The sequence below is a fragment of the Bos indicus genome, chromosome 28 (genome assembly GCF_029378745.1).
Source record: "Bos indicus isolate NIAB-ARS_2022 breed Sahiwal x Tharparkar chromosome 28, NIAB-ARS_B.indTharparkar_mat_pri_1.0, whole genome shotgun sequence".
Taxonomy (NCBI): domain Eukaryota; kingdom Metazoa; phylum Chordata; class Mammalia; order Artiodactyla; family Bovidae; genus Bos; species Bos indicus.
The window spans coordinates 42,179,687-42,207,525 of record NC_091787.1 but is presented as its reverse complement, the minus strand read 5'-3'; the positions used below and the strand labels follow the sequence as shown (position 1 = coordinate 42,207,525).

At 44.9% G+C, this 27,839-nt stretch overlaps 1 protein-coding gene across 1 annotated transcript; it reads left to right on the top strand.

Annotated features, from left to right (window-relative positions):
- The first annotated feature begins 569 nt into the window (after positions 1 to 569).
- Positions 570 to 27,620, top strand: LOC139180360 (anthrax toxin receptor-like). The gene is made up of 10 exons (XM_070781959.1): positions 570 to 1,018; positions 13,202 to 13,273; positions 14,992 to 15,063; positions 17,911 to 17,992; positions 18,086 to 18,119; positions 19,257 to 19,336; positions 19,414 to 19,482; positions 19,810 to 19,887; positions 19,978 to 20,038; positions 26,656 to 27,620. The coding sequence occupies exons 1-10, from the start codon at positions 756 to 758 to the stop codon at positions 26,850 to 26,852; spliced, it is 1,008 nt and encodes a 335-aa protein (XP_070638060.1). The 5' UTR covers positions 570 to 755; the 3' UTR covers positions 26,853 to 27,620.
- The last annotated feature ends 219 nt before the right edge of the window (positions 27,621 to 27,839 follow it).

Genomic DNA, 27,839 nt, shown 5'->3' with positions numbered 1-27,839 from the left:
TTGATTCAGGGTTGTTAATGCCCAGTGTTGCTCAGTGGAGCAGAGATAGGCCATCCCCACTCAGCCCTTTCTGATTTCCTGTCACAGAATTTGTGGGTATAACACAAAAGATCTTGTTTTATGTCACTCAGTTTAGGGTGGTTTGTTAAACAGCAGAAGATAACTGGCGTGTCCTTCATTCACAAGGAACTTTGACTCTCCTGCAAGACCTTCTTCCCCTTCTGGATCCTTCCACCCACTGTGTCACAGGAATGACCACTTCGACGCTCTACGCTCCCAGTTCCTGGACGTCCTCCCAATGGTGATGTCCGTATCTAAGCCACCTCAGCTGCCTTCTTTCAGTTGACAAAAAGAGAGGATTTCTCTGGGATTTTAATGGCTGCTTGAGAGGGTTTGGAATGAGAGACAGAGGCCTCATTTTATCAAAAGATCCTCTGCCTGCCCTCTGGGATTATCAGCAGGAGGACAATGAGCAGAGCTGCAGGTCACAAAGTCACCATGCCAACCTTCCTGTCCATCATAAGGGTCATCACAGAGAAGTTAGTCTCCTTGGGGTGGGGGAAGGGCTGTCCCCCAGGGCCAGCCATTTTGCCTCTTCACCCTCAGGGCAGGTACTGGGGAAAGCTCACAGTGCACTATCGTTAGAGGACTGGACTTACCAAGGTCCCTGGGTGCAAGCAGAGATGATAGCGGCCCCGGCCTGAGGTGGCCTGGAGTGGTTAGGATCAAGTGGGAACTCAGGAGTGGCCAGTTAAATGGAGACCAGTGGGCCCTGGATGCCTGGGCTCTTCTTTTTGCTGTTGCTCCCCCTTCCACTGATGTGTGCAGAGGGCCTCCAGCACAGTGCCTTGGACTGGACAAATTCCCACCAACACCTTTGCAAGGACTGGGGAAATGTTCATTGCTACTTCAGCCCAGATGAGATAAGCTTCCATGGCAGCAACATGCAGCACAGGAGCAAGTCGAACAAGCTGTATGACTGTGATGGTGACTTCAACCTCTATTTCGTCCTGGATGCGTGAGTGGCCCTCCCACCTGGCCCCGGGTGCCCCTCAAGGCACCTCTGTCATTAACCTTACTGATGGCAGGAGACGGTCCAAGGGAACCCCAGGCTCTGAGAAAGAAGAGGCAAGGACAGTCTTGATCAGACCCAAGGACAGACCTCTGTGACTCCCTTGTTCCTGAGGCAGAAGGAATGCTAAGTGACAGACAACAGACACGGAAGGACACACACTGTATGATACAATTATGTGAAATGTCCAGGATAGGCAAATCCACAGTGACAGAAAATAGACGAACACTCACAGGGGATAGGGAGATGTGTCGGGCGTGGGGCGGGGCGTGGGGCGCGGAGTGGTGGCGGCGGCGGGCGGTGGTTGGGGATTGACTACTAGCAGCGACAGATTTGGGGGCAGTGATAGAAATTTTTTACAATTAGTGGTGATGGTTGCATGACATAGTGACTACACTAAAAACCACTGAATTGTAGTCTTTCAAATGGTAGAAGTGAAGTCGCTCAGTTGTGTCCGATTCTTGCAACCCCATGGACTATAGCCTGCCAGGTTCCTCTGTCCATGGGTTTTTCCAGGCAAGAATACTGGGGTGGATTGCCGTTTCCTTCTCCATTCAAACGGTGAACTAGATGTTAAATAAATTTTGTGCTCGGTCACGTCCAACTCTTTTATTACCCCATGAACCATAGCCTGCCAGTCTTCTCTGCCCATGGGATTTTTCAGGCAAGAATACTGGCCTGCATTGCCATCTCCTCCTCCAGGGGATCCTCCCAACCCAAGGATTGAACTCGTGTCTCCTGCATCTCCTGCATTGGCAAGAGGATTCTTTACACTGAGATGCCCGACAGTGACTTCATATAAAATATAAATTTTATCTCAATTTTTTTAAAGTATTCAGAGAAAAGAGGAAGGGGAAAACATTGTAGAGTTGTGTCAGGCAGTTAAATAATAAAAGTTGTAATAATAAAATTAGGTCACTTTTCTGAAAAAAAAAATGGGCAGAAGACTTGAATAGATATTTTTGCAAAGAAGACATGTAGATGACTAACAGGCACATGAAAAGATGCTTGGCATTGCTAATTGTTAGAGAAACACAAATCAAAACCACAGTGAGGTACAATCTCACCCCTGTCAGAATGACTATCATCAATAAGTCTACAAAATGTTGGGGAGGATGTGGAGAGAAGGAGACTCTGGAACACTATTGGTGGTAATGCAAATTGGTGTAACCACTATCAAAAACAGTATTGAGGCTCTTTATAAAACTGAAAATTGAACTACCATATAGTCCAGCGATTCCACTCCTGGGTATAAATTTGAGAAGATAGATGCACTTTATTGTTTATAAACAGTGTAATTTCCAGTTGCCAAGGCATGAAAGCAAACCAAATGCCCATCAACAGATGACTGGATTAAGAAGACGTGTGATGTATATATAAATATATATGTGATTACTACTCAGCCATGAAAAATGAAATAATGCCACTTGCAGCAACATAGAGATTATTATACTATGTGAACTTAAGTCAAAGAGAGAAAGACAGTATTGTATGGTATCAGTTGCATGTGGAATCTGTTTAGATTATTATTGTTTTATTATTATTGTATTATTGTTTAATAATACAAAGGAATGCATATACAAAACAGAGCAGACTCAGAAAGAAAACAAACTTGTGGTTACCAAAGGGGAGAGGAAATGGGGGAGAGAAAATTAAGGCTATGAGATTAACAGATACAAACTGCTCTATAGAAAATAGACAAACAACAAGAAATTACAGGGGATTATGCTCATTATCTTGCAATAATTTATAATGAAATATAATCTGCACAAATACTAAGTCACTATACTGTACACCTGAAACACAATATTGTAAATCAACTACACTTCAGTGAAAAGATTGTTCTGAGCTCTTTGTCAGACAGTCCAAAGATCTCCATTTTTAATTGAAATATAATTGATTTGCACTGTTGAGTTTCAGTCTACAGAAAGCTGATTCAATACATACATATTCTTTCCATTATAGATTATTACAAGATATTGAATACAATTCCCTGTGCTATACAGTAGGTCCTATTGTTTATCTATTTTGTATATAGTAGTATGTGTAAATTAATCCCAAACTCCTGATTTATTGCCTCTTCCTCCCTTCCCCTTTGGCAACCATAAGTTTGTTTTCTATGTCCGTGAGACTGTTTCTGTTTTGTAAGTTCATCTGAATCATTTTCAAGGTTCTACATATAAGCAATATCATAAGTGATATCTTCTTTATCTGTTTAACTGTCACTGGACACTTAGGTTGCTTCCATGTCTTGGCTACTGTAAATAGTGTTGTTATAAACATTAGGGTATATGTATCATTTCAAATTAGAATTTTCATCTTTTCTGGATATATGCCTAGGAGTGGGATCTGGATCACATGGTAACTCGATTTTTAGTTTTTTAAGGAACCTCCATGCTATTCTCCATAGTAGCTGCACCAATTCACATTCCCATCTACAGTGTAGCAGGGTTCCCTTTTCTCTACACCATCTGCAGCATTTGTTATCTGTAGACTTTTTGAAGACGGACATTTTGGCCAGTGTGACTGCATTTCTCTAACGATTAGTCATGTTGAGCATCTTTTCATGTGCCCGGACTCTTCTTCAGGAGATGTTGCTGCTCAGGAGGATCCTGCAACCTCTTCTCTAAATGCTCAAGGCTCTAGCAGCCCCATGTATTATACCTGCTCCATGGCTTCTGTGGTCTGACCTTGTAAATTTAGAATATAGGAAAATAGCCTGGGCAAGCTGTGAATTTGGTGGCAGGAGATAATTCTTCTTCTCTCTCTAGTTCCTTAGATTTCAGAATTCACAGCTATTAGAGTGAATATATGTGTTAGACTGTGAGGACCTCATAGATCATCAAGCCCAATTTTCACCTGTCCCCTTTTAGGAAAAAGACTCAATTTTGCCTGCTTACATGCACCCAGTTACCAGGGTCACGCTTCCTATAGATCCAGCCCACTCTTTTTCGAGAGATAACTGAGTTTTAGATAATACTTCCTTGCATGGAGCCACAGTAACATTATTACATAGCTCAAAAATGACCCCATGTGGATAGAATGGATTCTGAGGTCCACTGACAGTGCATTATTTGTTTTCTACTTTGTTTTGTTTTTATTTTAATACTGTATGTTCCCCAAGATTACTTCCTGCTCCAGGCTGAAAGTTCTCACTTCTCTGTATTTCATATCCCTGTGCTTTCTACCGGAGAAGGCAATGGCACCCCACTCCAGTACTCTTGCCTGGAAAATCCCATGGACGGAGGAGCCTGGTAGGCTGCAGTCCATGGGGTCACTAAGAGTTGGACACAACTGAGCGACTTCACTTTCACTTTTCACTTTCATGCATTGGAGAAGGAAATGGCAACCCACTCCAGTGTTCTTGCCTGGAGAATCCCAGGGACAGGGGAGCCTGGTGGGCTGCCGTCTCTGGGGTCGCACAGAGTCGGACACGACTGAAGCGACGCAGCAGCAGCAGCAGCAGCAGTGCTTTCTACCTGACCCTCACTCCCTTCAGCTTTTCCTTTGTTTTCAGATGACCTAGTGACTATACACTGGTTACTTGCTTTATGTATCAACTGCATCAGCCCCTCTTTTCCTCTTTTAGTTCACAACCAACACCATTAGGCGGGTGGGTTAGCACTTAAGGGAAAACTGAGCCTCAGAAGGCTTCCTTGTGGCTCAATGGTCAAGAATCTGCCTGCCAATGCAGAGAATGTAGGTTTGATCCCTGGATCAGGAAGTTCCCTGCGGAATGGCAATCCATTCCAATATTCTTGTCTGGGAAATCCCATGGACAGAAGGAGCCTGGTGGGCTACATCCATGGAGTCATAAAAGAGTCAGCCGCAGCTTACCAACTAAACAACGAGCCTCAAAAAAATTAAGTAGCATGCTCCAGAGACTAAGAGGAAATTCAAACTTGGGTCTTCCAACTCCTGGCTGCCTGGCTGCATGGTACATGGTAATTGTTGTTCTTTTTGAAGCTCTTTTTAATATAATACACATAATAGAAAACTTTCCTTGTATGTACATTCACAGTGTTGTGTGACCATCACCACTGTTCACCTCTAAGACGTTTTCATCATCACATATTGAAACTGTACACATTTTTTTCACATTTAACTTAGCTCTATTCCTTGCCCTTGACAAATATCTCCCCAAACCCTCTTCCCCCAAGTCCCTGGCAGTCACCATTCTCCTGTATACTTCTGAGTTTGCCTATTTGAGATTCCACACACACAAAAAAAAGAGAAATTGTATAATATTTGTCTTCTGTGCATGGCTTATTTACTTAAGGTAATGTCTTTAACATTTGTGTCAATTTGTGTTGACACAAAAGGCAAAAATTTATTTCTTTTTAAAGACTGAATAATATCCTATTGTGTGTGTGTATCATGTATTCTTTATCTGTTACTGGGCACTTAGATTGTTTCCATATCGTGACTATTGCAAATAATGTTAAAATGAGCATGAGAGCAGACATACATATCTCTTCCAGATCCTCGTTTTATTTTCTTTGGGTCTATACCCAGAATTCCACTTGTATTTTAAGAAAAAAGAATTGAAGAAAAGACTTTTCCATTATTTTCATCCTCATTTCCCACTTTTTTTGCATCTCCATGTGATGAGCATGCCTCTAGCAGAGAAAGACCAAATAAGTAGAAATGAGTCAGTCCTTGAGGCAGCGCCTCATGCTGCCTGGCTCATTGTTCCATCACATATTCATCAGGTATAAATGGAAAGTTAACAGCATCCAGAAAAACGCATCCCCGGAATCATTCTCCTGTCAGGCACAGAGACACCAGGACAATCACCATCTGTTTGAATGCCAACTCTCTGGGGCAGAACCTTGCTTAAGATATAGTACAGTCACATAAACCCCCCTGGCCTTAGCTTTCTTGGAATCCCTTTTTCTGAGCCTTCCTATTTTTTTTTTAATTGGAGAATATTTGCTTTAGAATGTTGTGTTGATTTCTGCCATATAACAACGTGAATCAGCCGTAAGTATACACACGTCCCCTGCCGCTTGAACCTCCCCCCTCCCCCCAACCCTATCCCACCCGTCTAGATCGTCACAGAGTACCACGCTGAGCTCCCTGTGGTACACAGCAGCTTTCCCCGAGCTGTTTTACACATGGTAATATACATGTTTCAACGCTACTCTCAGCTCATCCCACCCTCTCCTTCCCCCATTGTCTACACGCCTGTTCCCTGTGCTTCTGTCTCTATTCCTACCCTGCAAATAGGTTCATCATACTACTTTTCTAGATTCCGTATGTGTGCATTAATATATGATATTTGGTTTTCTCTTTATTCCTTCTGTACAACAGGTTCTAGGTTCACCCCCCTTGCTAGAACTGACTAAAAGCATTCCTTTTTATGACTGAGTAACATTTCATTGTGGGTACGTACCACAACTTCTTTATCCGGTCATCTGTCGATAGACATCCAGGTTGCTCCCATGTCCTGGCTGTTGTACATAGTGCTGCAAGAACACTGGGGTACATGTGTCTTTTTGAATTATGGTTTTCTCGGGGGTATGTGCCCAGTAGTGGGATTGCTGGATTCTGTGGTGGTTTTATTCCTAGAAAACTGTACATATTTTTAAACACCCCCTTTTGCCCCAGTTCCTGGTAATCCATGTTTTATTTTCTGTATCTGTGAATTTGTCTAAGATACACATATACATGGGTTGATACAGTAACTGGCCTATTGACTCTCATTTATTTCATTAGCAAAATGTTTCTGAGGTCCATCCGTGTCGTAACATGTGTCAGAATTTCGTTCCTTTACGTGGCTGAATAATATCCCATTGTGTGTACATGTATTTACTTTATTTGTCCATCTGTTGATAAGTGCATGGGTTGTTTTCACTCTGGGGATCTCCAACACTTATTTTTCAAGTTGTGTGTTGTTTTCTTTTGGTAACAGCCATCCCAGTGAGTGTGAAGTGGTACCTTGTGGTTTTGTTTGCTTTTCCTAATGACCAGTAATGCTGAGCATCTCTGTGTACTTGATAACTGACCATTTTTATATGTTCTTTGGAGACACATCTATTCAAATCTTTTGCCCATTTTTTGAATTGGGTCCCTTGGGATTTTGTTGTTATTATTCTTGAGCTGTAGGTGTTCTTTATATATCTGGACATCAATTCTTTACGAGATACAATTTGTGAGTATTCTATCTCATTCTGTGGATTATCTTTTCACTTGATTAATAGTATCCTTTGCACAGTAGTTTTAAATTTTCATGAGCTTTGACTTGGTTTATCTATTTATATCTTTTGTTCACTGTGCTTTTACTGTCGGATCTAAAAAAATAACCACTACCAATCTAATGTCATGAAGCTTTACCCTGTGTTTTCATCTAGGAGTTTAATACGGGCATACCTCTTCTTATTGTGCTTTGCTTTGTTGCTCTTCACAGATGCCACATTTTTTTTTTTACAAGTTGAGGGTTTTTTGGCAATTTTTCATTGAGCAAATTTATTGACTCAGTTTTCCTAACAACATTATATTTTAATTCTGGTATGTACATTGTTTTTAGATATAATGCTATTAAACACGTAATCAATTCAGTTGAGTCGCTCAGTCATGTCCGACTCCTTGCAACCCCATGGACTGCAGCATGCCAGGCCTCCCTGTCCATCACCAACTCACAGAGTTTGCTCAAACTCATGTCTATCACGTCGGTGATGCTATCCAACCATCTCATCCTCTGTCATCCCCTTCTCCTCCTGCCTTCAGTCTTTCCCAGCATCAGGGTCTTTTCAAATGAGTCAGCTCTTCGCATCAGGGGGCCAAAGTACTGGAGTTTCAGCTTCAACATCAGTCCTTCCAATGAATATTCAGGACTGATTTCCTTTAGGATTAACTGGTTGAATCTCCTTGCAGTCCAAGGGACTCTCAAGAGCCTCCAACACCACAGTTCAAAAGCATCAATTCTTCGGCGCTCAGCTTTCTTTATAGTCCAACTCTCATAGCCATACGTGACCACTGGAAAAACCATAGCTTTTACTAGACAGATCTTTGTTGGTAAATTAATGTCTCTGTTTTTTAATACGCTGTCTAGGTTGAAATAGAACATGTAATAGGTTGTAATAGAACATGTAACAGATTACAGTAAAGTATAAACATAACTTTTATATGCTCCAGGAAATCAAAATTCGTGTGACTCACTTTTTTGCAATATTCGCTTTATTTCAGTGGTCTGGAACAGAACCCATAATATCTCCAAGGTATGCCTTTAGTTTTAGGCCTTCTTACATTTAGGCCTTTGATCCTTCTTGAAATATATTTTGCATATGTGCAAGGTAAGAGTTCAGGTGCACTCTTTTGCATATGGACATCCAGTAAAAATATGTAGAAATACTAAAAATACTCTCCTTTCCCACATTACATGCTCTTGGCACCCTTTTCAAAATCATTGGCCGCATTTACAAAGATTTGTTACTGGAAACTCTGTTCTAGTCTTTTGTTCTGTATGTCTGTTCTTATGGCATTACCACTATTATGATCACTGTAGATGTGTAATAAATTTCAAAACCAGAAATGTGAGTACTCCTATTATGTTCTTCTTTTTCAAGACTTTTCTAACTCCTTGAAGGCCTTCTGAGATTCATATGCATTTTAGAATGCATTGTTTAATTTCAGTAAAAAAAAGGCTACTGAGATTTTGGTAGAGATTTCACTGGATCTGTAGGTAGCCTTATTAGTAATTTCAGCTTAACAATATTGTCTCCAGCCCATTTCTTTCCAATGATTTATCTTCTTAAATTTCTTTCAGCAATGTGTTATAGTTTTTGTGTACAAATCTTTTGTCTTCTTGGTTAAATTTTGTTTCTGTTAGATGCTATTTCAAATGGAATTGAATTTATTTATTTTTCGGAATGTTAATTGCTATTATATAGAAATGCAATGATTTTTGTAGTTTGATTTTGTATACTGAGACTTTGATGATATTTTTTATTAACTAACAGATTTTTTAGTTGAATCTTTGAGAGTTTTTACACGTAAGATCATATTATCCAAGAAGAGAAGCACTTTCACATCTCCTTTTTCAATCTGTATAATTTCTATTTCTTTTTCTTGCTTTTCTAGCTAGGACTTCCGATGCTATATTACATAGAATTAACACAAGTGGCATTCATATGTTGCTCTTGATTTCAGGGTCAAAGCTTCTCATCTTTGGCCAGGATGTGATGGTTTTACACTTTTCATATATAGCTTTTGTCATGTTGGGGAGTTTTCTCTATTCCTAATTTGAGTGTTTTTTATCAAGAAAGAGTGTTGGATTTTATCATACTCTTTTCCTACTTGAATTGAGATGATCATGTATTTTGGTTTCTTCATTTGATTAATGTGGGATGTTACATTTATATGATTTTTATATGCAGAACCATTTTTGAATTGTAGAAATCCTACTTGGTCACAGTGTGTAAACATTTTAATATTCTGCTGGATTCAGTTTCCTGGTATTTCCTTGAGGATTAATGCATCAGTCCATGAAGGACGACTGGTATTGTGCACTTGCAGTGTTTGGCTTTGGCATCATGTGATACAGCCCTCATAGAGTGAATCTGGAAGTGTTCCCTCATCTTCAGTTTTTTGAAGAGTTTAGAAAGAGTTGTTGACTGTTCTTGAAAAGCTTGGTAAAATTCACCCTTGAAATCATCTAGTCCTTGGCCACTATTGTTGGGGTATTTTTCTATTCATGATTCAGTCTTTTCACTAATTATTGACCTATTCATATTTTGCATGATTGGATTTTGGTGGATTGTATATTTCTAGTAATTTGCCCATTTTGTTTAGGTTATCAAATTTTTTGAATAGAAATATTCATAGTATTACCTTATAATCCTTTTATTTTTATGTAATCAGTAGTAGTGTTTCATGTTTTGATTTTAGTAATCTGAGTTCCGTTTTTTTTTAAACAAATCTATAATCAGAATAGGATTGTTTATAGCCATAACTTTTCCCTCTTGGCACTACTTTTACTGCACCCCAAATGCTTTGATATGTTGATTTTTCATTTTCGTTTGATTTATGGTATTCTTAAATTTCTCTTGTGACTTCTTCTTTGATCAATTTTATTTGTTTAAAACTGTACTCTTTAATATCCATACATTTCCCATTTCTTCATGTTTCTTTCTACTATTGATTCTCACTTCATTTGTGCTTGGAAAAAACATTTAGACAATTTCCATCTTTAGAATTTGTTTGAACTTACATTATGACCTAACATATGATCTACTGAAGAGAATATTCCATGTGCACTTGGGGGGAAGTCTGCCTTCTGTTGTTATTAGTTAGAGTATTCTGTGCAAATTTGTTAAGTACATTTGGTTTATAGTGTTGTTCATGTTCTGTTTCCCTTATTTCTCTATTTCCTTATGTTTTGTCTAGTTCTTCTATCCTTATTGAAAATTTGGTATTGATGTCTCCAATCTTTATTGTAAATCTATTTCTCTCTTAAATTCTTACAGTTGCCTCATAAATTTTTGGTGCTCTAGTATTAGGTGCTTGTTTAAAAAATTGTTATATTTTCTTGTTAAATTAGCCCTTTTATGAATATGTAATGCCCTTCTCTGCCTTCCTAAAACTTATTTTAATTGAACCATAGCCGATTTACCATGTTATGTTAATTTCTGTTGTACAATCAAATGATTCAGTTGTACAAACATACATTCTTTTTCATATTCTTTTCCACTGTGGTTTATCATGGGATATTAAATATATTTTTCTGTGCTGTACTGGAGGATCTTGTTGGTTTTCCATTCTATATATAATATTTGTATCTGCTAATCCCCAACTCCGCCCCTATCCCCACACCTTGGGAACACAAATCTGTGCTCTGTGTCTGTCAGCCTCCAGCTACTATTTGACACGTAAATTTTTTCAGTATCAAAAATGATATTGGAAATGGACAACTTTTCAGATAAGATATTTTTATCCTCCTTTTTCTTTTCTTTAGGATAAATCTTCAAAAATAGGATTATCTACGTTTCTTAATTTTTACAATTCAATGTGTTATGCCAGTTATTTTGCAAAGGCAAAATAATCCTTTCTCCAACAATAGAAGAGCTTTCTAGATTCACCTAAACTTTACCAGCATATGGACATCTATCCATCTGTCTCTCTGAAATTTAATATGTAAAAATGATGTTTTGTTCATGCTCTTATTTCCACTTAATTGATTACTGGTGAAATCATTTTAACAAATTAAGTAATAACTATATTTCCTTCTTCAACAGTTTTTTACTTAAAATCTACTTCATCTAATATAGTCACACCATCTCTCCTTGCGTTTCTTTCAACATGGAATATTGAGCCTCTTTCCTTTTCAAATATGCGTGTCCCTACGTAAAAGTCTGCTGTAGACACGTACACACAGGCCTCTTTTAAAAGTTGGAGTAGAGCTGCTTTACAACGTTGTGTTAGAGTGCCCTGCCGAGCAAAGTGAATCGGCTATACACAGACATGTATTTATATACACCCTCTTTTGGGGTTTCCTCCCCATCTACGTCATCACAGAGCACAGAATAGCGTTCTCTGTGCCATACAGTCAGCTCTCGTTAGTTACCTATTTTATACATGTAGTATAGATGCGTCAGTCCCAATCTCCCAGTCCGTCCCACCAGGCCCTTCTCTCCTTGATGTCAATTTTTGTAAATCCATCCTGCCGATCTATGAAGTTTGTCTGGAAGTTTAAATTCATTTACATTTGAAGTAATTGCTGCATGGAAGGACGTCTGCCATTTTGCAGCTCGTTTTTGTTCGCCTTCTAGCTTTTTTGTCCCTTATAGTCAACATTTCTGCTTACGCATATGTTCACTAGAGTTTTTTTTTGTAGTGACAGGTTTTGTTTTTCTTACTTTTTTGTGCATATTCTATTATAGATATTTTCTTCATGATTATATGGACTTTAGCTAATATGTTAAAGTTATAATAATCTTTTTACAACTGAATCATCTTGCTTATAATGCTGATATAACAGAATTGTTTTGGAATTGTGAACGATGCTTGAAAAGTTTCTGATACATGTTCCATGAATGATAATTCTGAAACTGTTAGAGTCTCTATCTTTAGCTTCCTTACCACCTCCTGACAGTTCTAGACATAACCAAGAGGAGGCAGAAGGAATGGTAGAGAAAAGAAGGATGCTCTTAGGTCTGTGAAAGTGAATGGAGAAAATCACATATACATATGATATTCAGGATGTCTAGGCTCATGGTGATCTCTTGAGGTGAAAGGTTGAACTCCTGGTTGGTTTTTCTGACTCACATGCCTTATAAAAGACATGGGCCAACATTCACTGGGGAAGAGCCCATGACAGGGTACTAGCCTTTCATACCTACCATGTGCAGAACCATGACAAAACACTTAGCTAGAGAGACCCACATTTGCCCTCCATAGCCCGGGAGTGCAGCCTGCAGAGGTGTGGGACTGCAAGGACATTTGAGCCCTGGTCTGCAGGGCACATTGACGTTCCTCCCATCTGAACAGAAAGAGTCGTTAGGCCCTCTAGCCTCCCCATTCTCCATTCAGGTACCAAAGTCAGAGCTAATGGCAGTGAGAAACTGGAAGTGGGGTAGGAAAGTCCTGCAGCTCTCCCTGATGCTGTGGCACCACGATGCTAGGACTGCAGAATCTTGGCCCTAGTTCAGCTCCTCCCCATGAGAGTTCCCAGGAAAGATCTTCAGTGTCCAGAATGGCTCAGCTTTGCAGGCTGATAAGAAAGTAGTAAAATAAAGTGGTTTGAGTAGCACATCTTTCTCCTGCCTGAGGCCAGAGCTCTTATTGTTGGGTCAAACCTGGGGGACCAGGAGAGCAAATGTACTAGAATTGCTCGGGCTTCTTTGACCACTGTATCCTCCCTTATTCCTTGAGTGTCAGCCAACCTCGTTCCCACCCAGAGTCCCGAATCCCCAAGCACATGAGTCAGGCTGGTCACCTTCCCCACCACTCACACTGGTGAAAGTCACCACCAGGGTGACCCAGTGCGGTTGCTAAGGGAGTATGACGGCCTTCAGCTACACGGGGTGGGGAAGGGTTGCTAAAGAGTCTGCTGGAAACTGGAGAGGCAGACAATCTGCCCACCGCAAGGAGGTGCCTCATCCCTCTTAATCAGGTCTTCTTTGTTTTTAGGTCGGACAGCATGGGCAGCTCCTGGAAGGACATTCACCAGTTAGTGCAAAAGATGGTGAAGAAATACACAAAGTACGGCTGGTGTTTTGCTCTGCCTGGCAGAGTACACAGCTCTTCAGAGGTGGTGGGCGTGGAAGTCCCTCAGGCCAGGAGCACAGTGCCCAGAGCCCAGGACAGTGTCCTGAAGCAGAAAGAAAGACGCTACGTTGGTCCCATTGGATCTTGGCAGCTTTCTTGACCCTTACCTGGGAGTGAGATTACACTGTAGAGGAACGCAGTCTGTGCCTGAAGACCTCACAGACTAGGAAGTGGGCAGACCAGTAACATACAGCTAAATGCTGAGTTAAATGGTGCCAAGTGCTGAAAGCAAAGGTTCAAGGACTTATTCGAAATTAAGGGAAAAAAGCAAGTACTCTTAGAGGGGGAAAGAAGGCAAGGATGACTTCCTAGAGGATATGGAATTTTGCACTAGGCCTTGAAGAACAAGAAGACAGATTGATAAGAACCATGAAGGAAATTTCTTGTGCAGTGAGTGATCTGTTAGGCTGGAAAGCAGGGCTAACTCAGGGGAAGGCTAATAGAACAGTCTGGACGGAACAGTGTGAGGCCAAGTCCATGGGGCTCATAATACCAGGCCCTGGGGCTTGGATTTCCTGCTGTGAGCAATAGGGAGCGGTAGATTATCCTAGATTTGGGGCCAGAGGGTAGGGTGCCTGACATGGTTAAGGTTGTGTTCCAGGAGAAAAATCTGATAATTATAAGTTAAATGAGGTGGAACACGAACCAGAAGTGGGGAACCCAGCTAGGGACCTATTATAGCAATTTTGCAAGAAGAGAATGAAGGTCAATGGACCAGAAAACAGTGCGGGGAAGAAGGATGTATATGAGAGATACTGCTGAGAGAACAACTTCCCTGAGATAAGAGGTGGACAGGGAAGACAGGAGAGGAGGGAAGTGTGGGAAGATCCAAAGGATTTCACGTTAGAGGAGAGGCCAGTGGAGAGGCCTTCACGCCTCTCCACGTGCCACCTTTATGTGGGCAGGGAACGTGTGCATATGCCTCTGTGTGTGTCCTCGTGTGCGTGTTAATGATTTTTTAAATTTATTTATGTGTTTAGTTGTTTACTTATCTTTGGCTTCACTGGTTCTTTGTTGCTGCATGCAGACTTCCTCTAGTCGCAGTGAGTGGGGGCTACTCTTTTTTCCTGTGACACTGCCCACCAGGCTTGCTTTAGAGGATTAACGCAGCACTTGGCTGTCTGAGGTGAGCTTCGCGACAGTGTTGAACTGTGTAGAGAAGGCGATGAAGGACTCTTTGCTGCCGTGTGCAGGCTTCTCATTGCAGTGGCTTCTTCTCTTGTGCAGCACAGGCTTTAGGCATGCAAGCTTCTTTGGTTTGCATGGGCCTAGTTGCCACGTGGCATGGGAATCTTCCCAGAGCAGAAAGTGAACCTGTGTCCCCTGAATTGGCAGGTGAACTCTTAACCACTGGAACACCAGGGAAGTCTGTGTGTGTGTGTGTGTGTAAGAGAGAGAGAGAGAGAGAGAGAGACATTGGGAGTGTTGGGCATATAGAAATGGACCAGGATGCCATTCCAGTGATCACTTTCAGCAAGATCGCACATCTCACAGGGCTCCCAACCTTTTACACAAGGAATGGGAATTTTCAGTGTTTGAGAAACAGAGCCTAAACAGGAGAGCTGGGTTATGGAGCAGGGAAACTGTCAGCCATCCCTCTCCTGGCTGCTCACTGGCATCATTTTGAGCTCACGTGCATGTTCCTTCCACAGCCCCAAACTGCGCATGTCCTTCATCACCTATGCTGCACAGGGCAGCACGGTCATGAGCCTCACCTCAGACAGGTAAGGGCTGATTTAATCCACTAATGCAAGTCTAGTGCGTGATGTCACAGAAAAAAAAAAAAAAAACACTGGGGCTCTCGGTGACCCAACGAGGACCCACTGTGTGCAGGCTGGGCCATCCTGGGCTCCCCTCACTGATCACTCGGACCTGCAGCCTTGGCTCCCACTGATCTCTGGCTGCACTGGGACTGGGAGACCCCAGTGCTGCTCGACCACCTCCACCCCTCTAGGCCCTGCCCTCCACTAGTCTGGTCCTCTCCACACACTTCCATTTTCTCACATTCGGCTCACTGTGAGGATTTCCTTGAACTGGCTGAACAGGTGTGCAGACCTTTTATGAACTCTGGCCTGTATTGTGCACCTGCGCTTGTACTGATCTCTGCTCTGGGTCAGTGAGGGTGAGGAGAGATGGTCGTACCTAAGGGATAGGGGATGGGCCGTGTTGAAGTGCTAGAGGATTCAGTGGAGGGGAGCTTGCTCCTGGTGGGCTTGAGACAGATGGCCTCATGAATGTGGTTCTGAACACCAGACTAGACTGCAGTTCCAGAGGCAGACCCAGGTGTGTGCCGAAAAGCATGGAGGTAGGAAGGAGTGGTGCTTCTGAGTAGCTGTTATGTTAAGAATTTCAAGGACACAAAAGCTGGAACCTAATTCAGAGTGAGTGAAGCACCAAAGATAGGTTGAGGACATTTGCAACTGGATGCCTCCAAGATTTAGACACAGTCCCTGCTCAGGACCTTGTAGAGAAGTTGGAGTAGCAGATGAGCTGCAGCAGCAAGGATGCTGGGGACAGAGTATGGGGGTGCCAGCATGTGGAGACATGCCTGGCTCCCAGAAGAAGCAGGGCTTGGGCTTCCTACTGTGAGCTGGGGAAGGCATAGTTTTCTTCATGTGTGTGTTTCAAGCTTAGAAGAGATACTGGAGTGGGCGTGAGGTGAAAGAAGGCAAGTTCATGGGGGCAGACTCGCAGGTGGAGGAGAGAGAAGTAGCCGGGGCTTGACGTGGGCTTCTGGGAGAGGAGTTGCCCGTGGTGGAGAGAAAGATCATTGACTCTTCTAGGTTACGGAGCTCAAGGCCTGGATGAAGAGAGCTTTCTTGAGGCTCTTGGAAGGCATCCCCAGTCTTCTCTGGAGAATAAAGGAGGGGAAGTCTTCCAAGACTGTGGGTTCAGGAGAAAGAATGGGACTCAAGGGAGTGGGAAATACTTGAAATCCTGTGTGTAGTCCAGGATACACCTAAGACATATCAAAATCAACCATGGCCTTCATGCTTCCAGCACAGGGCCTGGCAGAATCTTGGTGGGAGCTGGTCTCAACCTGAGATTGGGCATTTCCAAAGCTGCCTAGGCATTTAGGAGGATGTGGCAGAGGGCTGGGGTGGGTCTTTCTGTACAAGGTGAGTCCAGAGTGACTCAGGAAGCCTGGTAAGAGGTGCATCTCTGATGGGTCTGCAAAGAATGTGGGGCAGGACTGGGACCAGGGCTGGTGCTCTCTGATCCCTATCTACTGGGGTGAGCAAGCTGAGAGGGCACCGTCCACACAGGCCTTGCTCTGGTGCTGGAGAAGCCAGACAGCATGGGGCTAGGAAGCCTCAGGCAGGCTGGTGGGGTTGGGTGAGAACTGGGAAGAGGTGCAGGAGCTCCTGTCGTGTGAGAGGGGTACTTTAAGAGCAGGAGGGATTGCTGAGGGTACTAGGAGCCTGGCGTCATGGTATGAGAAAAGCTGGAAGGGCAGCAGTAGGGAGAGCTACTCAGGCAAGAACTTTGCCTGATGATGTGGGTCCTGGGCAGGAGGCTGTGAGTACAGAGAGTTCCAGAATATTTTTGTGGTTCAAACAACAAAATTGAAATCTTCCAGAAAGTGCCAAGATGTGTGGTTCTGCTCAACTAGGCAAGGCCTGCTTTGGCCTGCCCTGGCAATGGGTCCCAGGTCTCCTCTTCTCATGGGCTAGGTTGAGCAGGTCTGGGGCTCTCATATTTCACTGCACGTGAGCAACTTTTCTGAGAAGCCAGCCAGCCTTCAGGGACCACGTACTCATTAGACCTGCTGTGACAGCTCAGCCCATCGCACTGGATAAGCCTGAACCTAAGCCCCAGCTCAGTGTGTCCCGTCCCATGCCCTCTGACCTGCTTTAGCAGAAGATGACATGCCGTCATCATGGCAGCCTGGAGTCACTGCGTTTCCGCCCCTGGGGACAGCCCTCAGGCCTCTTTTCCAGCTTTTGGTCTATTTCTTCAGAAGCATATGGAGCCCAGGAGCCCTAGACTCTAATGGAGCAGCCTGACTACTTCCTTTAGCACCGATCCAACGAGGGAAGTGGCTGGAAGGGACCAAGCCCACCTCAGGGGTCTGTAGCAAGGGAGCAGGAGACAGGGCAGGAACAGCAGCAGGGTGACTTCTCCGAACTCAACTTTGCTTGTTGGAGGATAATGTGCCCTCACCAGGGACCTCTTGGGTGCCTACAGTACCACCAGTCATGTTGGGGGTGCCGGATCCACAGGTGCGCATCCGTGGGTGCTCCCCTCTCACCATGGACGGTCAAGGCAGGGCCCTTGCTGAGTCCCCTGAGGTCTGGAAGCCTGAGACAGGGATGAGCACATTGAAAGTCAGGACCTACTTATGGGACAGAAAAGCAGCATCCTCCACGCTCACTGAGTGGTGGACGAGGAAGGGTTAGGGTTAGCTCTCTCGGTGTCAAAGACACGGGCAGAAGGGTCATGAGAGGATCACTGTGTCCTCTCCGGCCCGGGCAGGTCTGCACAGGGCAGAATGGTGCCAGGGCAGCTGGGGCTGTTTGTAGCCATTAACCTCCATTCCCCCTCTACCCTCTTTTCCGATATGTTTTTAGAACAGAAATACAGGATGGTCTTAAAAGACTTCAGAATATAGTGCCTTCAGGAGCCACAAACATGCAGGAAGGATTGAAAAAGGTACAAAGACAGCTCTGAGAATTTATTCTGCTTTATCAAATTCTTGGAATATTATTGTGTCTTCTCACTGCCTTCCCCCAAATTTTGTTGCAGGCAAATGAGCAGATTGAAAGCGTTTACTCCAATAGTAAGTTGCCCGCTGACGTCACTGTGCTCAGTGGGGACAGAGCCAGGTCCAGGCCTCAGCGAGGGCTGGTGCACACCCTCCTTGGCCAGCTCCTAGCGCTGACTCTTGGAGCGAGTTCCTTGCCCTCTCTGTGCTGCAGGTTCCTCCTCCCTGCCATAAGGATGAAAAGCTCTCCCAGGGATGTTCCTGAGAATCACATGGGATTATGCTTTACATTCCTAGTTCGTGTGTGTGTGTGTGTGTGTGTGTGTGTGTGAGTCACTCAGTCACGTCTGACTCTTTGAGACCCCATGGACTGTAGCTTGCAAGGCTCCTCTGTCCCTGGAATTCTCCAGGCAAGAATACTGGAGTGGGTTGCTATTCCATTCTCCAAGGGATCTTCTGACCCAGGGATCAAACCCATGTCTCACGCACTGCAGGCAGATGCTTTACCGTCTGAGCCACCAGTGAAGCCCACATTCCTGGTTCTTACTAGATATCATTGCTTGCCCTACAGTTGGGCTGCATGAAAAAGAAAAGAGAAATTCCAGGGACAGTGAGTGAGTAAATAGAGTTCAGTTTGGGGAGCAAGGCCTTGGTGCCCCTGCCTGCCCACACTCTGTCCACCACGGCCCCGGCTCTGCCCCTTCAGCCTGTCCCCTGTGGTTGACTCTCGTCCTGTGACCATGTTTCCAACAGTGGGAAAGGCTGTGCTCGGCCCAGAACCACCGGCATGTAGACTGTAGGGCTGTGGCCTCATCAGGAAGGAAGCACAGGCTGCTGGGAAGGCAGGGAGCTGGGCGGGGCCGCTGCCCAAGCCTCTGGCAGTCAGTCTGGCTGCTCCTCCCTGAGCTCAGCTGAGAGGCTTGTCCTTGCCAGGGAAGTAGCTGCAGCTCCCTTTCAGGGCATAGGCTGTGCCACCTTGCCCTAGTGAGGGTCCATTAGGAAGAGCTCTGAGCCAGTCTCAGGCTCCTTATCTGTCAAATGGGTTCTGGCCTAAGTCCTCTGACCCTCCAGGCGCTCTGGGTGACAGTTCTGGGGTCAGGGTGGCCCCTCCCCAGGAGAAGGTGATCCAGGATCTGTGCTGCAGGTTTGTCAGGCTGAGGCAAGTCACTCCAGGTACCTTGCTGACCAGCCCACTCCCTGCTTCTTCTGCAGACAAGAATGCTTCCAGCCTGATATTCACTGTGACTGCTGGGCCACTGCTGCCAGCGACGTTACAGGATTCTAAGGGTGAAGTGAGTCCCATTCATCGTTACCTGCTTTGTGGTCCATGTATTTGGGTGTTTTATACTCAAAACCTTCTTCCTCTTAGGCTAACAAGGCTCGGAGTATGAAGACCACGATTTACGCAATGGGTATAAAACACTATAAGAGAGACCAGGTAACCTAGAACAGTGACCAAGTGCCACTCTTGAGTCCAGCTGGGGAAAGCTTTGGGACAGGCAACTGTCCCAGAGTCACCCAAAGGGCCCCAAGTGTTTCAACAACAGGTAGCCCCAGCAGATGAATGGCAAGTGTCGTATAAACTTACACACCAGAGGTGCAGGTGGAGAAGCTTTACACATCCCTGTGGGTGGGCTGCTGGCTGATGCCCGGGTGTGGCCCTTGAAGTCCAACGTGGGCAGGAGGTGAGGGTCTCTCTCCTAGGATAGGACTTGCTGTGTCCTCAACACTCACTATTTACCAAGCCATCTTCTCTCCCTTTTAGCTGCTGCAAATTGTACAAGGAAAGAGACAGGTGTACCATGTGGATGAATCCAACATCGATGAAGGCTTTATTAGATCAGTGAGTGTGGCTAAATTTGAGAAGGGGGCTGGGTGGCTTCCCACCATGCTCACACCTATCTCTCTCCTTGACCCTGTCCTTCTGTTCCAGATTGTGGGAAATTCCTGTAAGCAAGTTATGGGCAAGGACACATTCTATGCTTGTGTGGGAGGTATGTGCTGGAGTCACTGTTCTAGACAGAAAGGCATTTCTGTGTGTGTGGTATGAATGTGCCTGAGTGTGTCTGCACCTTTGAGTGGTATGAGGATAGGCTCTGAGTGTGTTTGGATGAGTGTGAAGTGTGTGTTGGGGGTGAAAGGAAGTATATTGTGTGTTTTGAATGGAGTAAATATATGCTGTGCATGTGGCGTGCATGAGTGTAATGTCTGAGCGTGTGCCATGTGTGTGCATATATGAGGGGCTGAGAATGCTTCAGCCATGTGATTGGGCCTGTTTTTGTGTGAGGCACGTCTGTCAGAGGTTGTGGTGTGATTATTGTATGTATTACCTTTACTTCCAGTTTTGAGAAACAATTAACATACTGCCTTGTATAAATTTAAAGTGTAACACAAAATGACTTGATATACATGTATTGGGATACGATTGCCACAGGAAGTTTAGCCTAATTACTTTCTCAAACTCAAATCTAAAATTATCATTAAAAACTAAGAAAAGATAAGTGTTAAACCCTGAACATAACACTAGCAAATGAAATGCAGCAATACATAGAAAGGGCAATACATCAAAAATAATTAGGGATCACCTAATATAATCCCCAGAAATGTAAGTCTGATCTAGTGTTTGAAATTTCAATATAATGTATCACGTCAGCAAAATGGAGAAAGGACAATATAATGTATCACATCAGCAAAATGGAGAAAGGAAACGATTATTTCAGTGGAGAAGCAAACAGCTGGACACAGTTCAAGTTCAGCATCATAACAGGAGCAACCTGATAAAGACATCTATGCAAATTTTCACAGCTGATACTACACCCAGTGATTCAATGAGGACTGCCTCTCCCTGAGATCTGGAACTTGACAAGGATGCCCTCTCTTCCACGGGAGGGTCCCTGCATCAGTGTGGGGAGGATCCTGTGCAGTCGAGTTTCTGTTAGAAGCCCTCTCTCTGAGTGAGCTCTGTGTGTGCAAGTCTGTGCATCCACACCACTGGGATTTGTAGAGCTGAGGTGGGTGAGTAAGCACACGTTCCCACTGGTAACAGCACCCAGCTGGACGCATCTAGATACAGACCCAGGAGGCCGGTCCTGGCTGTGGCGCTCTGAACTGCAAGACCACAGCGCACAAGGCTGTGGTCAGACAGAGCAGTGCTCATATCTGAGCTCTTGCTGCTCATTGACAGAGAACCGGGGCAAATTGCTGAGTATCTGCCACTTTGAGCTTCATCTCCAAGAAGCAGAAATACCAATGCCCATGCAATGAGACATAGATGCAGTGGGGGCACAGTTACTGGCACGGGATCTAGAAGCTGGTGGCCCTCACCAACAGGAGCTGGTACTAAGGCTTCCATCGCTGAGCCCTGGTGCTGACCCCACCCCTCTGCTGAGTCCAGGATGGGGAGGGGAAGTGGTCAGAGAGCACCCAGAATGAAAGCCTCTGCCGCTGAGCCGTCTGTGGGTCCCGTCTGATCCTGACTCCTCCTGTCTCTGACCCTGTGACCTGCAGGGCAAGGTGTGAATGTGAGGAAAGAACCCCCCACACACGCAGGGTCCTTTCCTGCGTGTCCCAGCTGTGCAACAGCCATTCTCTGGTCACATCCCCAGGACACACACAGGCCTGTCAGGCCTCAGGGGAGGATGCCTGTGGTCATTGATGCCTTGTGATGGCCCAGCTGGGGTGACAGGTGCCTGTTGCAAACCCTCTGCGGGCATGACCCAGCGGTGCTGCTCCCGGTCCAACTGCCGTCATCTCGTCAAAAGCTGCCACATAGCATGACTGCCATTTGGAGGGAAAGCTCAAAGCTGGAACTTGGGCCCCAGTAAAGCAGAAGAATCTATTCATCAGGCAGTCATTCTGAACAAGTCAGTGGGCTGGGCAGGTGGCTGCCAGGAGCAGGTGAACACGAGGAACACGGCCTCTTCAGTTTCTTGGGCTCTCTCTAGGACGAAGCAGAGGCCTCTGCTGACCTCCTGCCTCCCGGCCTGTGCTCCAGCCCTTGCTCTGCACAGGGCACAAGGGGCTGAGAAGGCCACTTCCCTGACATGCCTGATCACGGAGACTGAGGCCTCCAGGCCAGACAACTGGGCCCTCCAAGGTCCAGCCTCTGTTGTAAGCCCTCCTACTGCAGAGGCTTCAGGGTCAGGGGATTGGGCTTCCTGCAAAACCTTCCTCAGCTTTACAGGGCCAGTTTTTGAGATTTCACACTCAGAGTGCCTCAGTGCCAAAGGCTTTCTTGGTCAGCTGGCACCCCTGGCTATCACAGCCCTTGCTGTCTTCCTCTCTCGTCACTCATCACTCAGTATGAGTCATGACGACTGCAGCTCTTCCAACCTTTTATTATGGAAGGTTTCAAACCTACAGCACAGAGAGAATGAACAATGGGCACTCCTCTCTCTACTACCTGGATTTTCAATTAATATCAGACCATATTTCCTTTATCATGTATTTTCTCTAACTCCTCTTTCTTCTCTCTCTTTCTTCATCTATTTATCTTATTTCCTGATGCATTTCAAAGTAAGTTATTATCTCTAATATACTGCCTCCAAAGTCCTATTCTGCATACCTTTACCTGGGGAACAATTTTTGTTGAGTTCTCGTTTTGAAATGCAGCAGACAAGTATATTATTTCATGGGTTCTGACAAATGCATACAACACCTGTAACCTCTAATCCCATGAAGGCTCAAAGTATTGGAGGTGCCTCCAGGATGTCTCCTCAGCTCCCTTCCCAGGCAATACCAGCCCCCACCCCTTGGATGCAACTACTCCCTGATTTCTTCCTCCACAGGCTAATTTGCTGCTTTAGAATCTCTTCTCAGTGACTCAAAGGATGAGTGCAGGGTCTGGCCTGAAGCTCTCAGCGCCATTGTTTGGCAATTCATCCATCTGTGTGTTTCTGGGCTTCCTCGAAGCTTGCACCCTAGGGGGCAGGCTGAAGGTGGCGGCTAGTCACTCATTTTCCTGTGTGTAACTGGGCCGGAGTGAGTGTCTGCAGAAGCACAGCAGGTGGGGCCCAGCAGTGGAGGCCATGGTGAGACACGGGGCAGAGCAGGGCTTCCCTCTGAGGTCGGCGTCCAGCTCTGCATCATGGCTGGAGGCCCTTTGTGGGGGTGGGTGAGGCAGGCTGGGTGAGGCAGGAGGACTGCAGGATGTGGGCAGGACCCATTGTTCAGACGGGGCTGCTCCTGCAACCAACCTGGACCGATGCTGTCCCTCTGCCACGTAAGGTTCCCTCTTGTCCTATCCCTCTGTCTCCAGATTTAACAACCGCAACGAGTTCAGCTTTCATGTGTAAATACCTTCCTAAATACGCTTCACAAGGATATTTTTACATCAATGGGATCATGCAGTCTGTTGTTCAGTTGCTAAGTCATGTCTGACTCTTCACAAGCTCGTGGACTGCAGCACATCAGGCTCCTCTGTCATCCATTATCTCCCAGAGTTTGCTCAAATTTATGTCCATTGAGTTGGTGATGCTATTTAACCATCTCTTCCTCTGCTGCCCCCTTGTCCTTTTGCCTTCAATCTTTCCCAGCATCAGGGTCTTTTCCAATGAGTTGACTCTTTGCATCAAGTGGCCAAAGCATTGGACATCAGTTTCAGTATTAGTTCTTCTAACGTTCAAGGTGGATTTCTCCTTACAGTCTGAAGGACTCTCAAGAGTCTTCTCAGCACAATTCAAAAGCATTAATTCTTCAGTGCTCAGCCTTCTTTATGGTCCAACTCTCACATCCATACATGACTACTGGAAAAACCATATCTTGGACTACATGGACCTTTGTCAGCAAAGTGATGTATCTGCTTTTTAATATGCTGTCTAGGTTGGTCATAGCTTCTCTTCCAAGGAGCAAGTGTCTTTTGATTTCATGGCTGCAATCACCGTCTGCAGTGATTTGGGAGCCCAAAAAAGAAAAATCCATCACTGCTTCCACTTTTTCCCTTCCATTTGCCATGAAGTGATGGGATTAGTGCCAAGATCTTAGTTTTTTGAATGTTGAGTTTCAAGCCAGCATTTTCACTGTCCTCTTTTACCCTTATCAAGAGGCTGTTTATTTGCTCTTCACTTTTTGCCATTAGAGTGGTGTCATCTGCACATCTGAGGTTGTTGATATTTCTCCCAGCAATCTTGATTCCAGCTTGGGATACATCCAGCCTGGCATTTCATAAATGACAACCCACTCCAGTATTCTTGCCTGGAAAATCCCATGGACAGAGGAGGCTGGTGGGCTACAGTCCATGGGGTCATAAAAAATTAAACACGATTAAGCATCTAACCCTTACCCCTTACTCTGCATATAAGTTAAACAAGCAGGGTGACAATATACAGCCTTGTCATCCTCCTTTCCCAATTTTGAACCAGTTGGTTGTTCCATGTCTGGTTCTAATTGTTGCTTCTTGACCTGCATACAGATTTCTCAGGAGACGGGTAAGGTGGTCTGTTATTCCCAAACTTCCACAGTTTGTTATGATCCACATAGTCAAAGGCTTTAGTGTAGTCAATGAAACAGAAGTAGATGCATTTCTAGAATTCTTTTGCTTTCTCCATGATTGAAAAAATGTTGGCAATTTAATCTCGGATTCCTCTGCCTTTTCTTAACCCAGCTTGTACATCTGGAAATCCTTGGTTCACATATTGCTGAAGCCTAGCCTGAAGGATTTTGAGCACAGCCTTGCTGGTATGTGAAGTGAGCACAAGCGTAGAGTGGACTGAACATTCCTTTGGCATTGCCCTTTTTTGGGATCAGAATGAAAACTGACTTTTTCCAGTCCTGTGACCACTGCTGAGTTTTCCAAATTTGCTGACAATATTTTCCAAGCTTCTGTGTAGTATTTCATTGTATGGATGGACTGATTTATTTAATTGGTCTTCCTTGATCAATATACAGATTGTTCCTAATAAGTTGATACTACAAGTCAGACTATATGTAGGACCTTCCTGATGGTTACCTCTCTGTGAGCTTAGGAAAGGAATTCACTAAGATTTCAATGAGAAGTAGAATTTCTACATGAAAGACACACCCATGTTAAAGTCAGTCATTGTCCCATTGCTTTTGCTTTTCATCTGGGAGTCCTAAAGTTTTCACTCTTGTATTTAGTTCTTTAAACCATTTTAACTTTATTTTTGTAGATTAAGGGATAAAATGGTCTTTTTTCGTTCTTTCACATGGAGCTGTCCAGTTGTACCAACAACATTTAGTAAAGAGATTTTTTTTCTCATTGTATACTCTTGTCTCAATGTAATAGATTAACTGACCACATATGCACGGGTTTATTCCTGGGCTCTCTATTCTGTCTGCTGATTTATGTGTCTGTATTTGTGCTAGTACTATCTGCTTTGACTTCTGTGGCTTTGTAGCATACTCTGAAAACAGAGAGCAAGATGCTTCTAGTCCATTCTTCTTTCTCAAGATTGTTTTAACTACTGGATTCAAGAAAATATGCAGACTTTTCTACATGGGCTTCAATATTTTCAAAACTGAAAAGAAAATATGTCAGCAAGCCAGCATCAGCCCATGAGCTAAGAATCTATTTGCTTCAAAGCTGAGAATTTGTAAACTTCACTTTGATGGAAGTTTCAGGAAGACCTAAAGCGAAAGAATGAGGACTGCCAAGTTCAAGGCTATGCTGACATTTCTAAGGAATGTTCTTCAGAGTTAACTGACTTTAGGTAATTAACTGACCTTGGCCAGGAGACAGAGGTGAAGGCTAATGACCTTGGGTTTATAGCAGGAAGACTTGCGTTTTAACCCGGCCAGCTCACCAGAGGCCAGGTGCACTAATTGCCCTCTCTGGATCCCCTGGTATTTATTTCTGTTGTCAGGAAGCACAAGTGGGGATCCAGCAGCCTGCATAGGGGCTATGATCCAAAACTGCACCTCAGCAAATCAATGTCTCTCAGTCTGACAAAAGAAAGTTCTTGGTTAATCCCTGGAATGGCAGTGGGGGGTTGCATGAAGTACACGAAGAGTCAGGGAGAGGGAGGGGAAGAGCAGTCATTGCAGACTTCAGAACTAAAGCTAAGATTTCACCTTCCATAAGAGATTCTCTTATGCAAGGTCCTCACCCCCTTGCTTGCCTCGGTCAGGTCCGGGCCTTGTTTCTAGGGTCTTCAGCCTGCCATAAGCACAGAGAAGCACAGGGAGGAAGAACAGACCCCCAAGTGTCAGAAAGCCACACAGGCACCCAGGCTTGTATGCTCAGTTCAGACCAAGAGTCAGGACTCTCTTCAGCCTGTGTTATCTTGGTTCCTGTCATTTATGTACGGGAGGGCCAGGTGGACAGCGCTCCTGGTATGTCTCAGAGAAGACCTCGAGACATCAGTCAGAGAGAGACCTTTGCTTGGGGTTGGCCCTGTGGAGGGTGTGAGACCTTGATGGGCTTTGATGGGTAGGGGCAGTGGTGAGAGGCCCCCAAGAGCCCAACCACTTCAGAGTAGACCCTCAGTGAAAACAGGTGAAGCCCAGAGTTGAAGAGACATTGATTCAAACACAACTGCTTCCTCATCAGAGTCCCAAGGAATTCAGTTGAAGGGGTGACTTATTATAACTGTAAGATCAGAGGGAAGTCAGCATTCAACCCCTCCTAACACAGTCATGGATATTGTCTTTGCAGAATCCTACCAACTTGGTTTTTTTGCACACGGTCTAAATCCAGACAAAATTAAAGAATATACTTGCAGATATAAGTTGGATGAGATCCAAGTCTATAGTAAGTACCCAGGTTGGTGCTTCCCACACTGCTCTTCAGTACATATAGCAAACCAAGGCTTCAAACCCCTTCACTGTAGAGAATACAGGCAGCGTGGATGATGGGAGAAGGGACCTAACTGGGAAGGCCGGCCACCTTGCCCTTCAGCTCAGGCCGGGGAGCGATCAGCCCTCAACACATCAAGAGCGTCTTGGCTCAGGGCTTGTCCCTAAGAGGCTGGACTTGGGGTGCTTGGGCTGCTCTCACTGCTCTATTGCTCTCACACTTTACTTGGCCTTCACGCCCCTTGGAAATAAAGATGTGACCCTCATGACTTCCGGTGAGTAGTGGAGGCAGCCCCAGGACCCTCAGTCTGTTCCAGGGGCACTGCGCTCTCCCAGGAGGGTGGAGTCACCTGGGATTGAGAGCAGATGCCAATCGCCGGGCCTGGGCCCTGGCTCAGATCCACTCTACATGTGTGATCTTGACCTAACGAGCGTTCTGTTCTCAGTCTCTATTATCTCTACTATACAATGGATCCCATGCGGTAGATACACTAAGCCCTATCATGCATGTAAAGCTGCTATTTGAAAATACTCAGGTACCAGATGTTCCTCCACAATAGGTGAGTGGCCTGAGAAAGCCCACAGTAGGGGCAGGAGATGAGCCCTCATCACTGAGGTGGGTGTGATCTCCCCCACAGAGTGCCTGGGGACAGGTGGACTTCCTCTTCCTCCTCAACTCTGCCAGTTAGCTTCCTGATACATTGATTTGATATGATTGTTTTATATTCAATGACTTCTCGTTCCAAAGCCATCTGGAAAACCCAGTGCAAGTCTCTCCCTCAGCACACTTCTGGGCCATCTCTCCTCCTTCCACTGGTGCATAGGATGGGCAGGGCTCTGCTATGACCACACTCCCACACTACAGAGTGTGTAGATGACCTCAGGGAGTGAAATTATACTTTCTCAGGAGTGATTGCTGCTGCTGCTAAGTCGCTTCAGGAGTGATTGCTGCTGCTGCTAAGTCGCTTCAGTCGTGTCCGACTCTGTGCGACCCCATAGATGGCAGCCCACCAGGCTCCCCCGTCCCTGGGGTTCTCCAGGCAA

Coding starts and splice junctions, on each gene's coding strand:
- LOC139180360 (XM_070781959.1), top strand. CDS start 756: ATGGAGACCAGTGGGCCCTGGATGCCTGGGCTCTTCTTTTTGCTGTTG. Junction 13,274..14,991: donor ATGGTGAAGAAATACACAAA/GTACGGCTGGTG, acceptor TTCCTTCCACAG/CCCCAAACTGCGCATGTCCT. Junction 20,039..26,655: donor ATTCTATGCTTGTGTGGGAG/GTATGTGCTGGA, acceptor TTGTCTTTGCAG/AATCCTACCAACTTGGTTTT.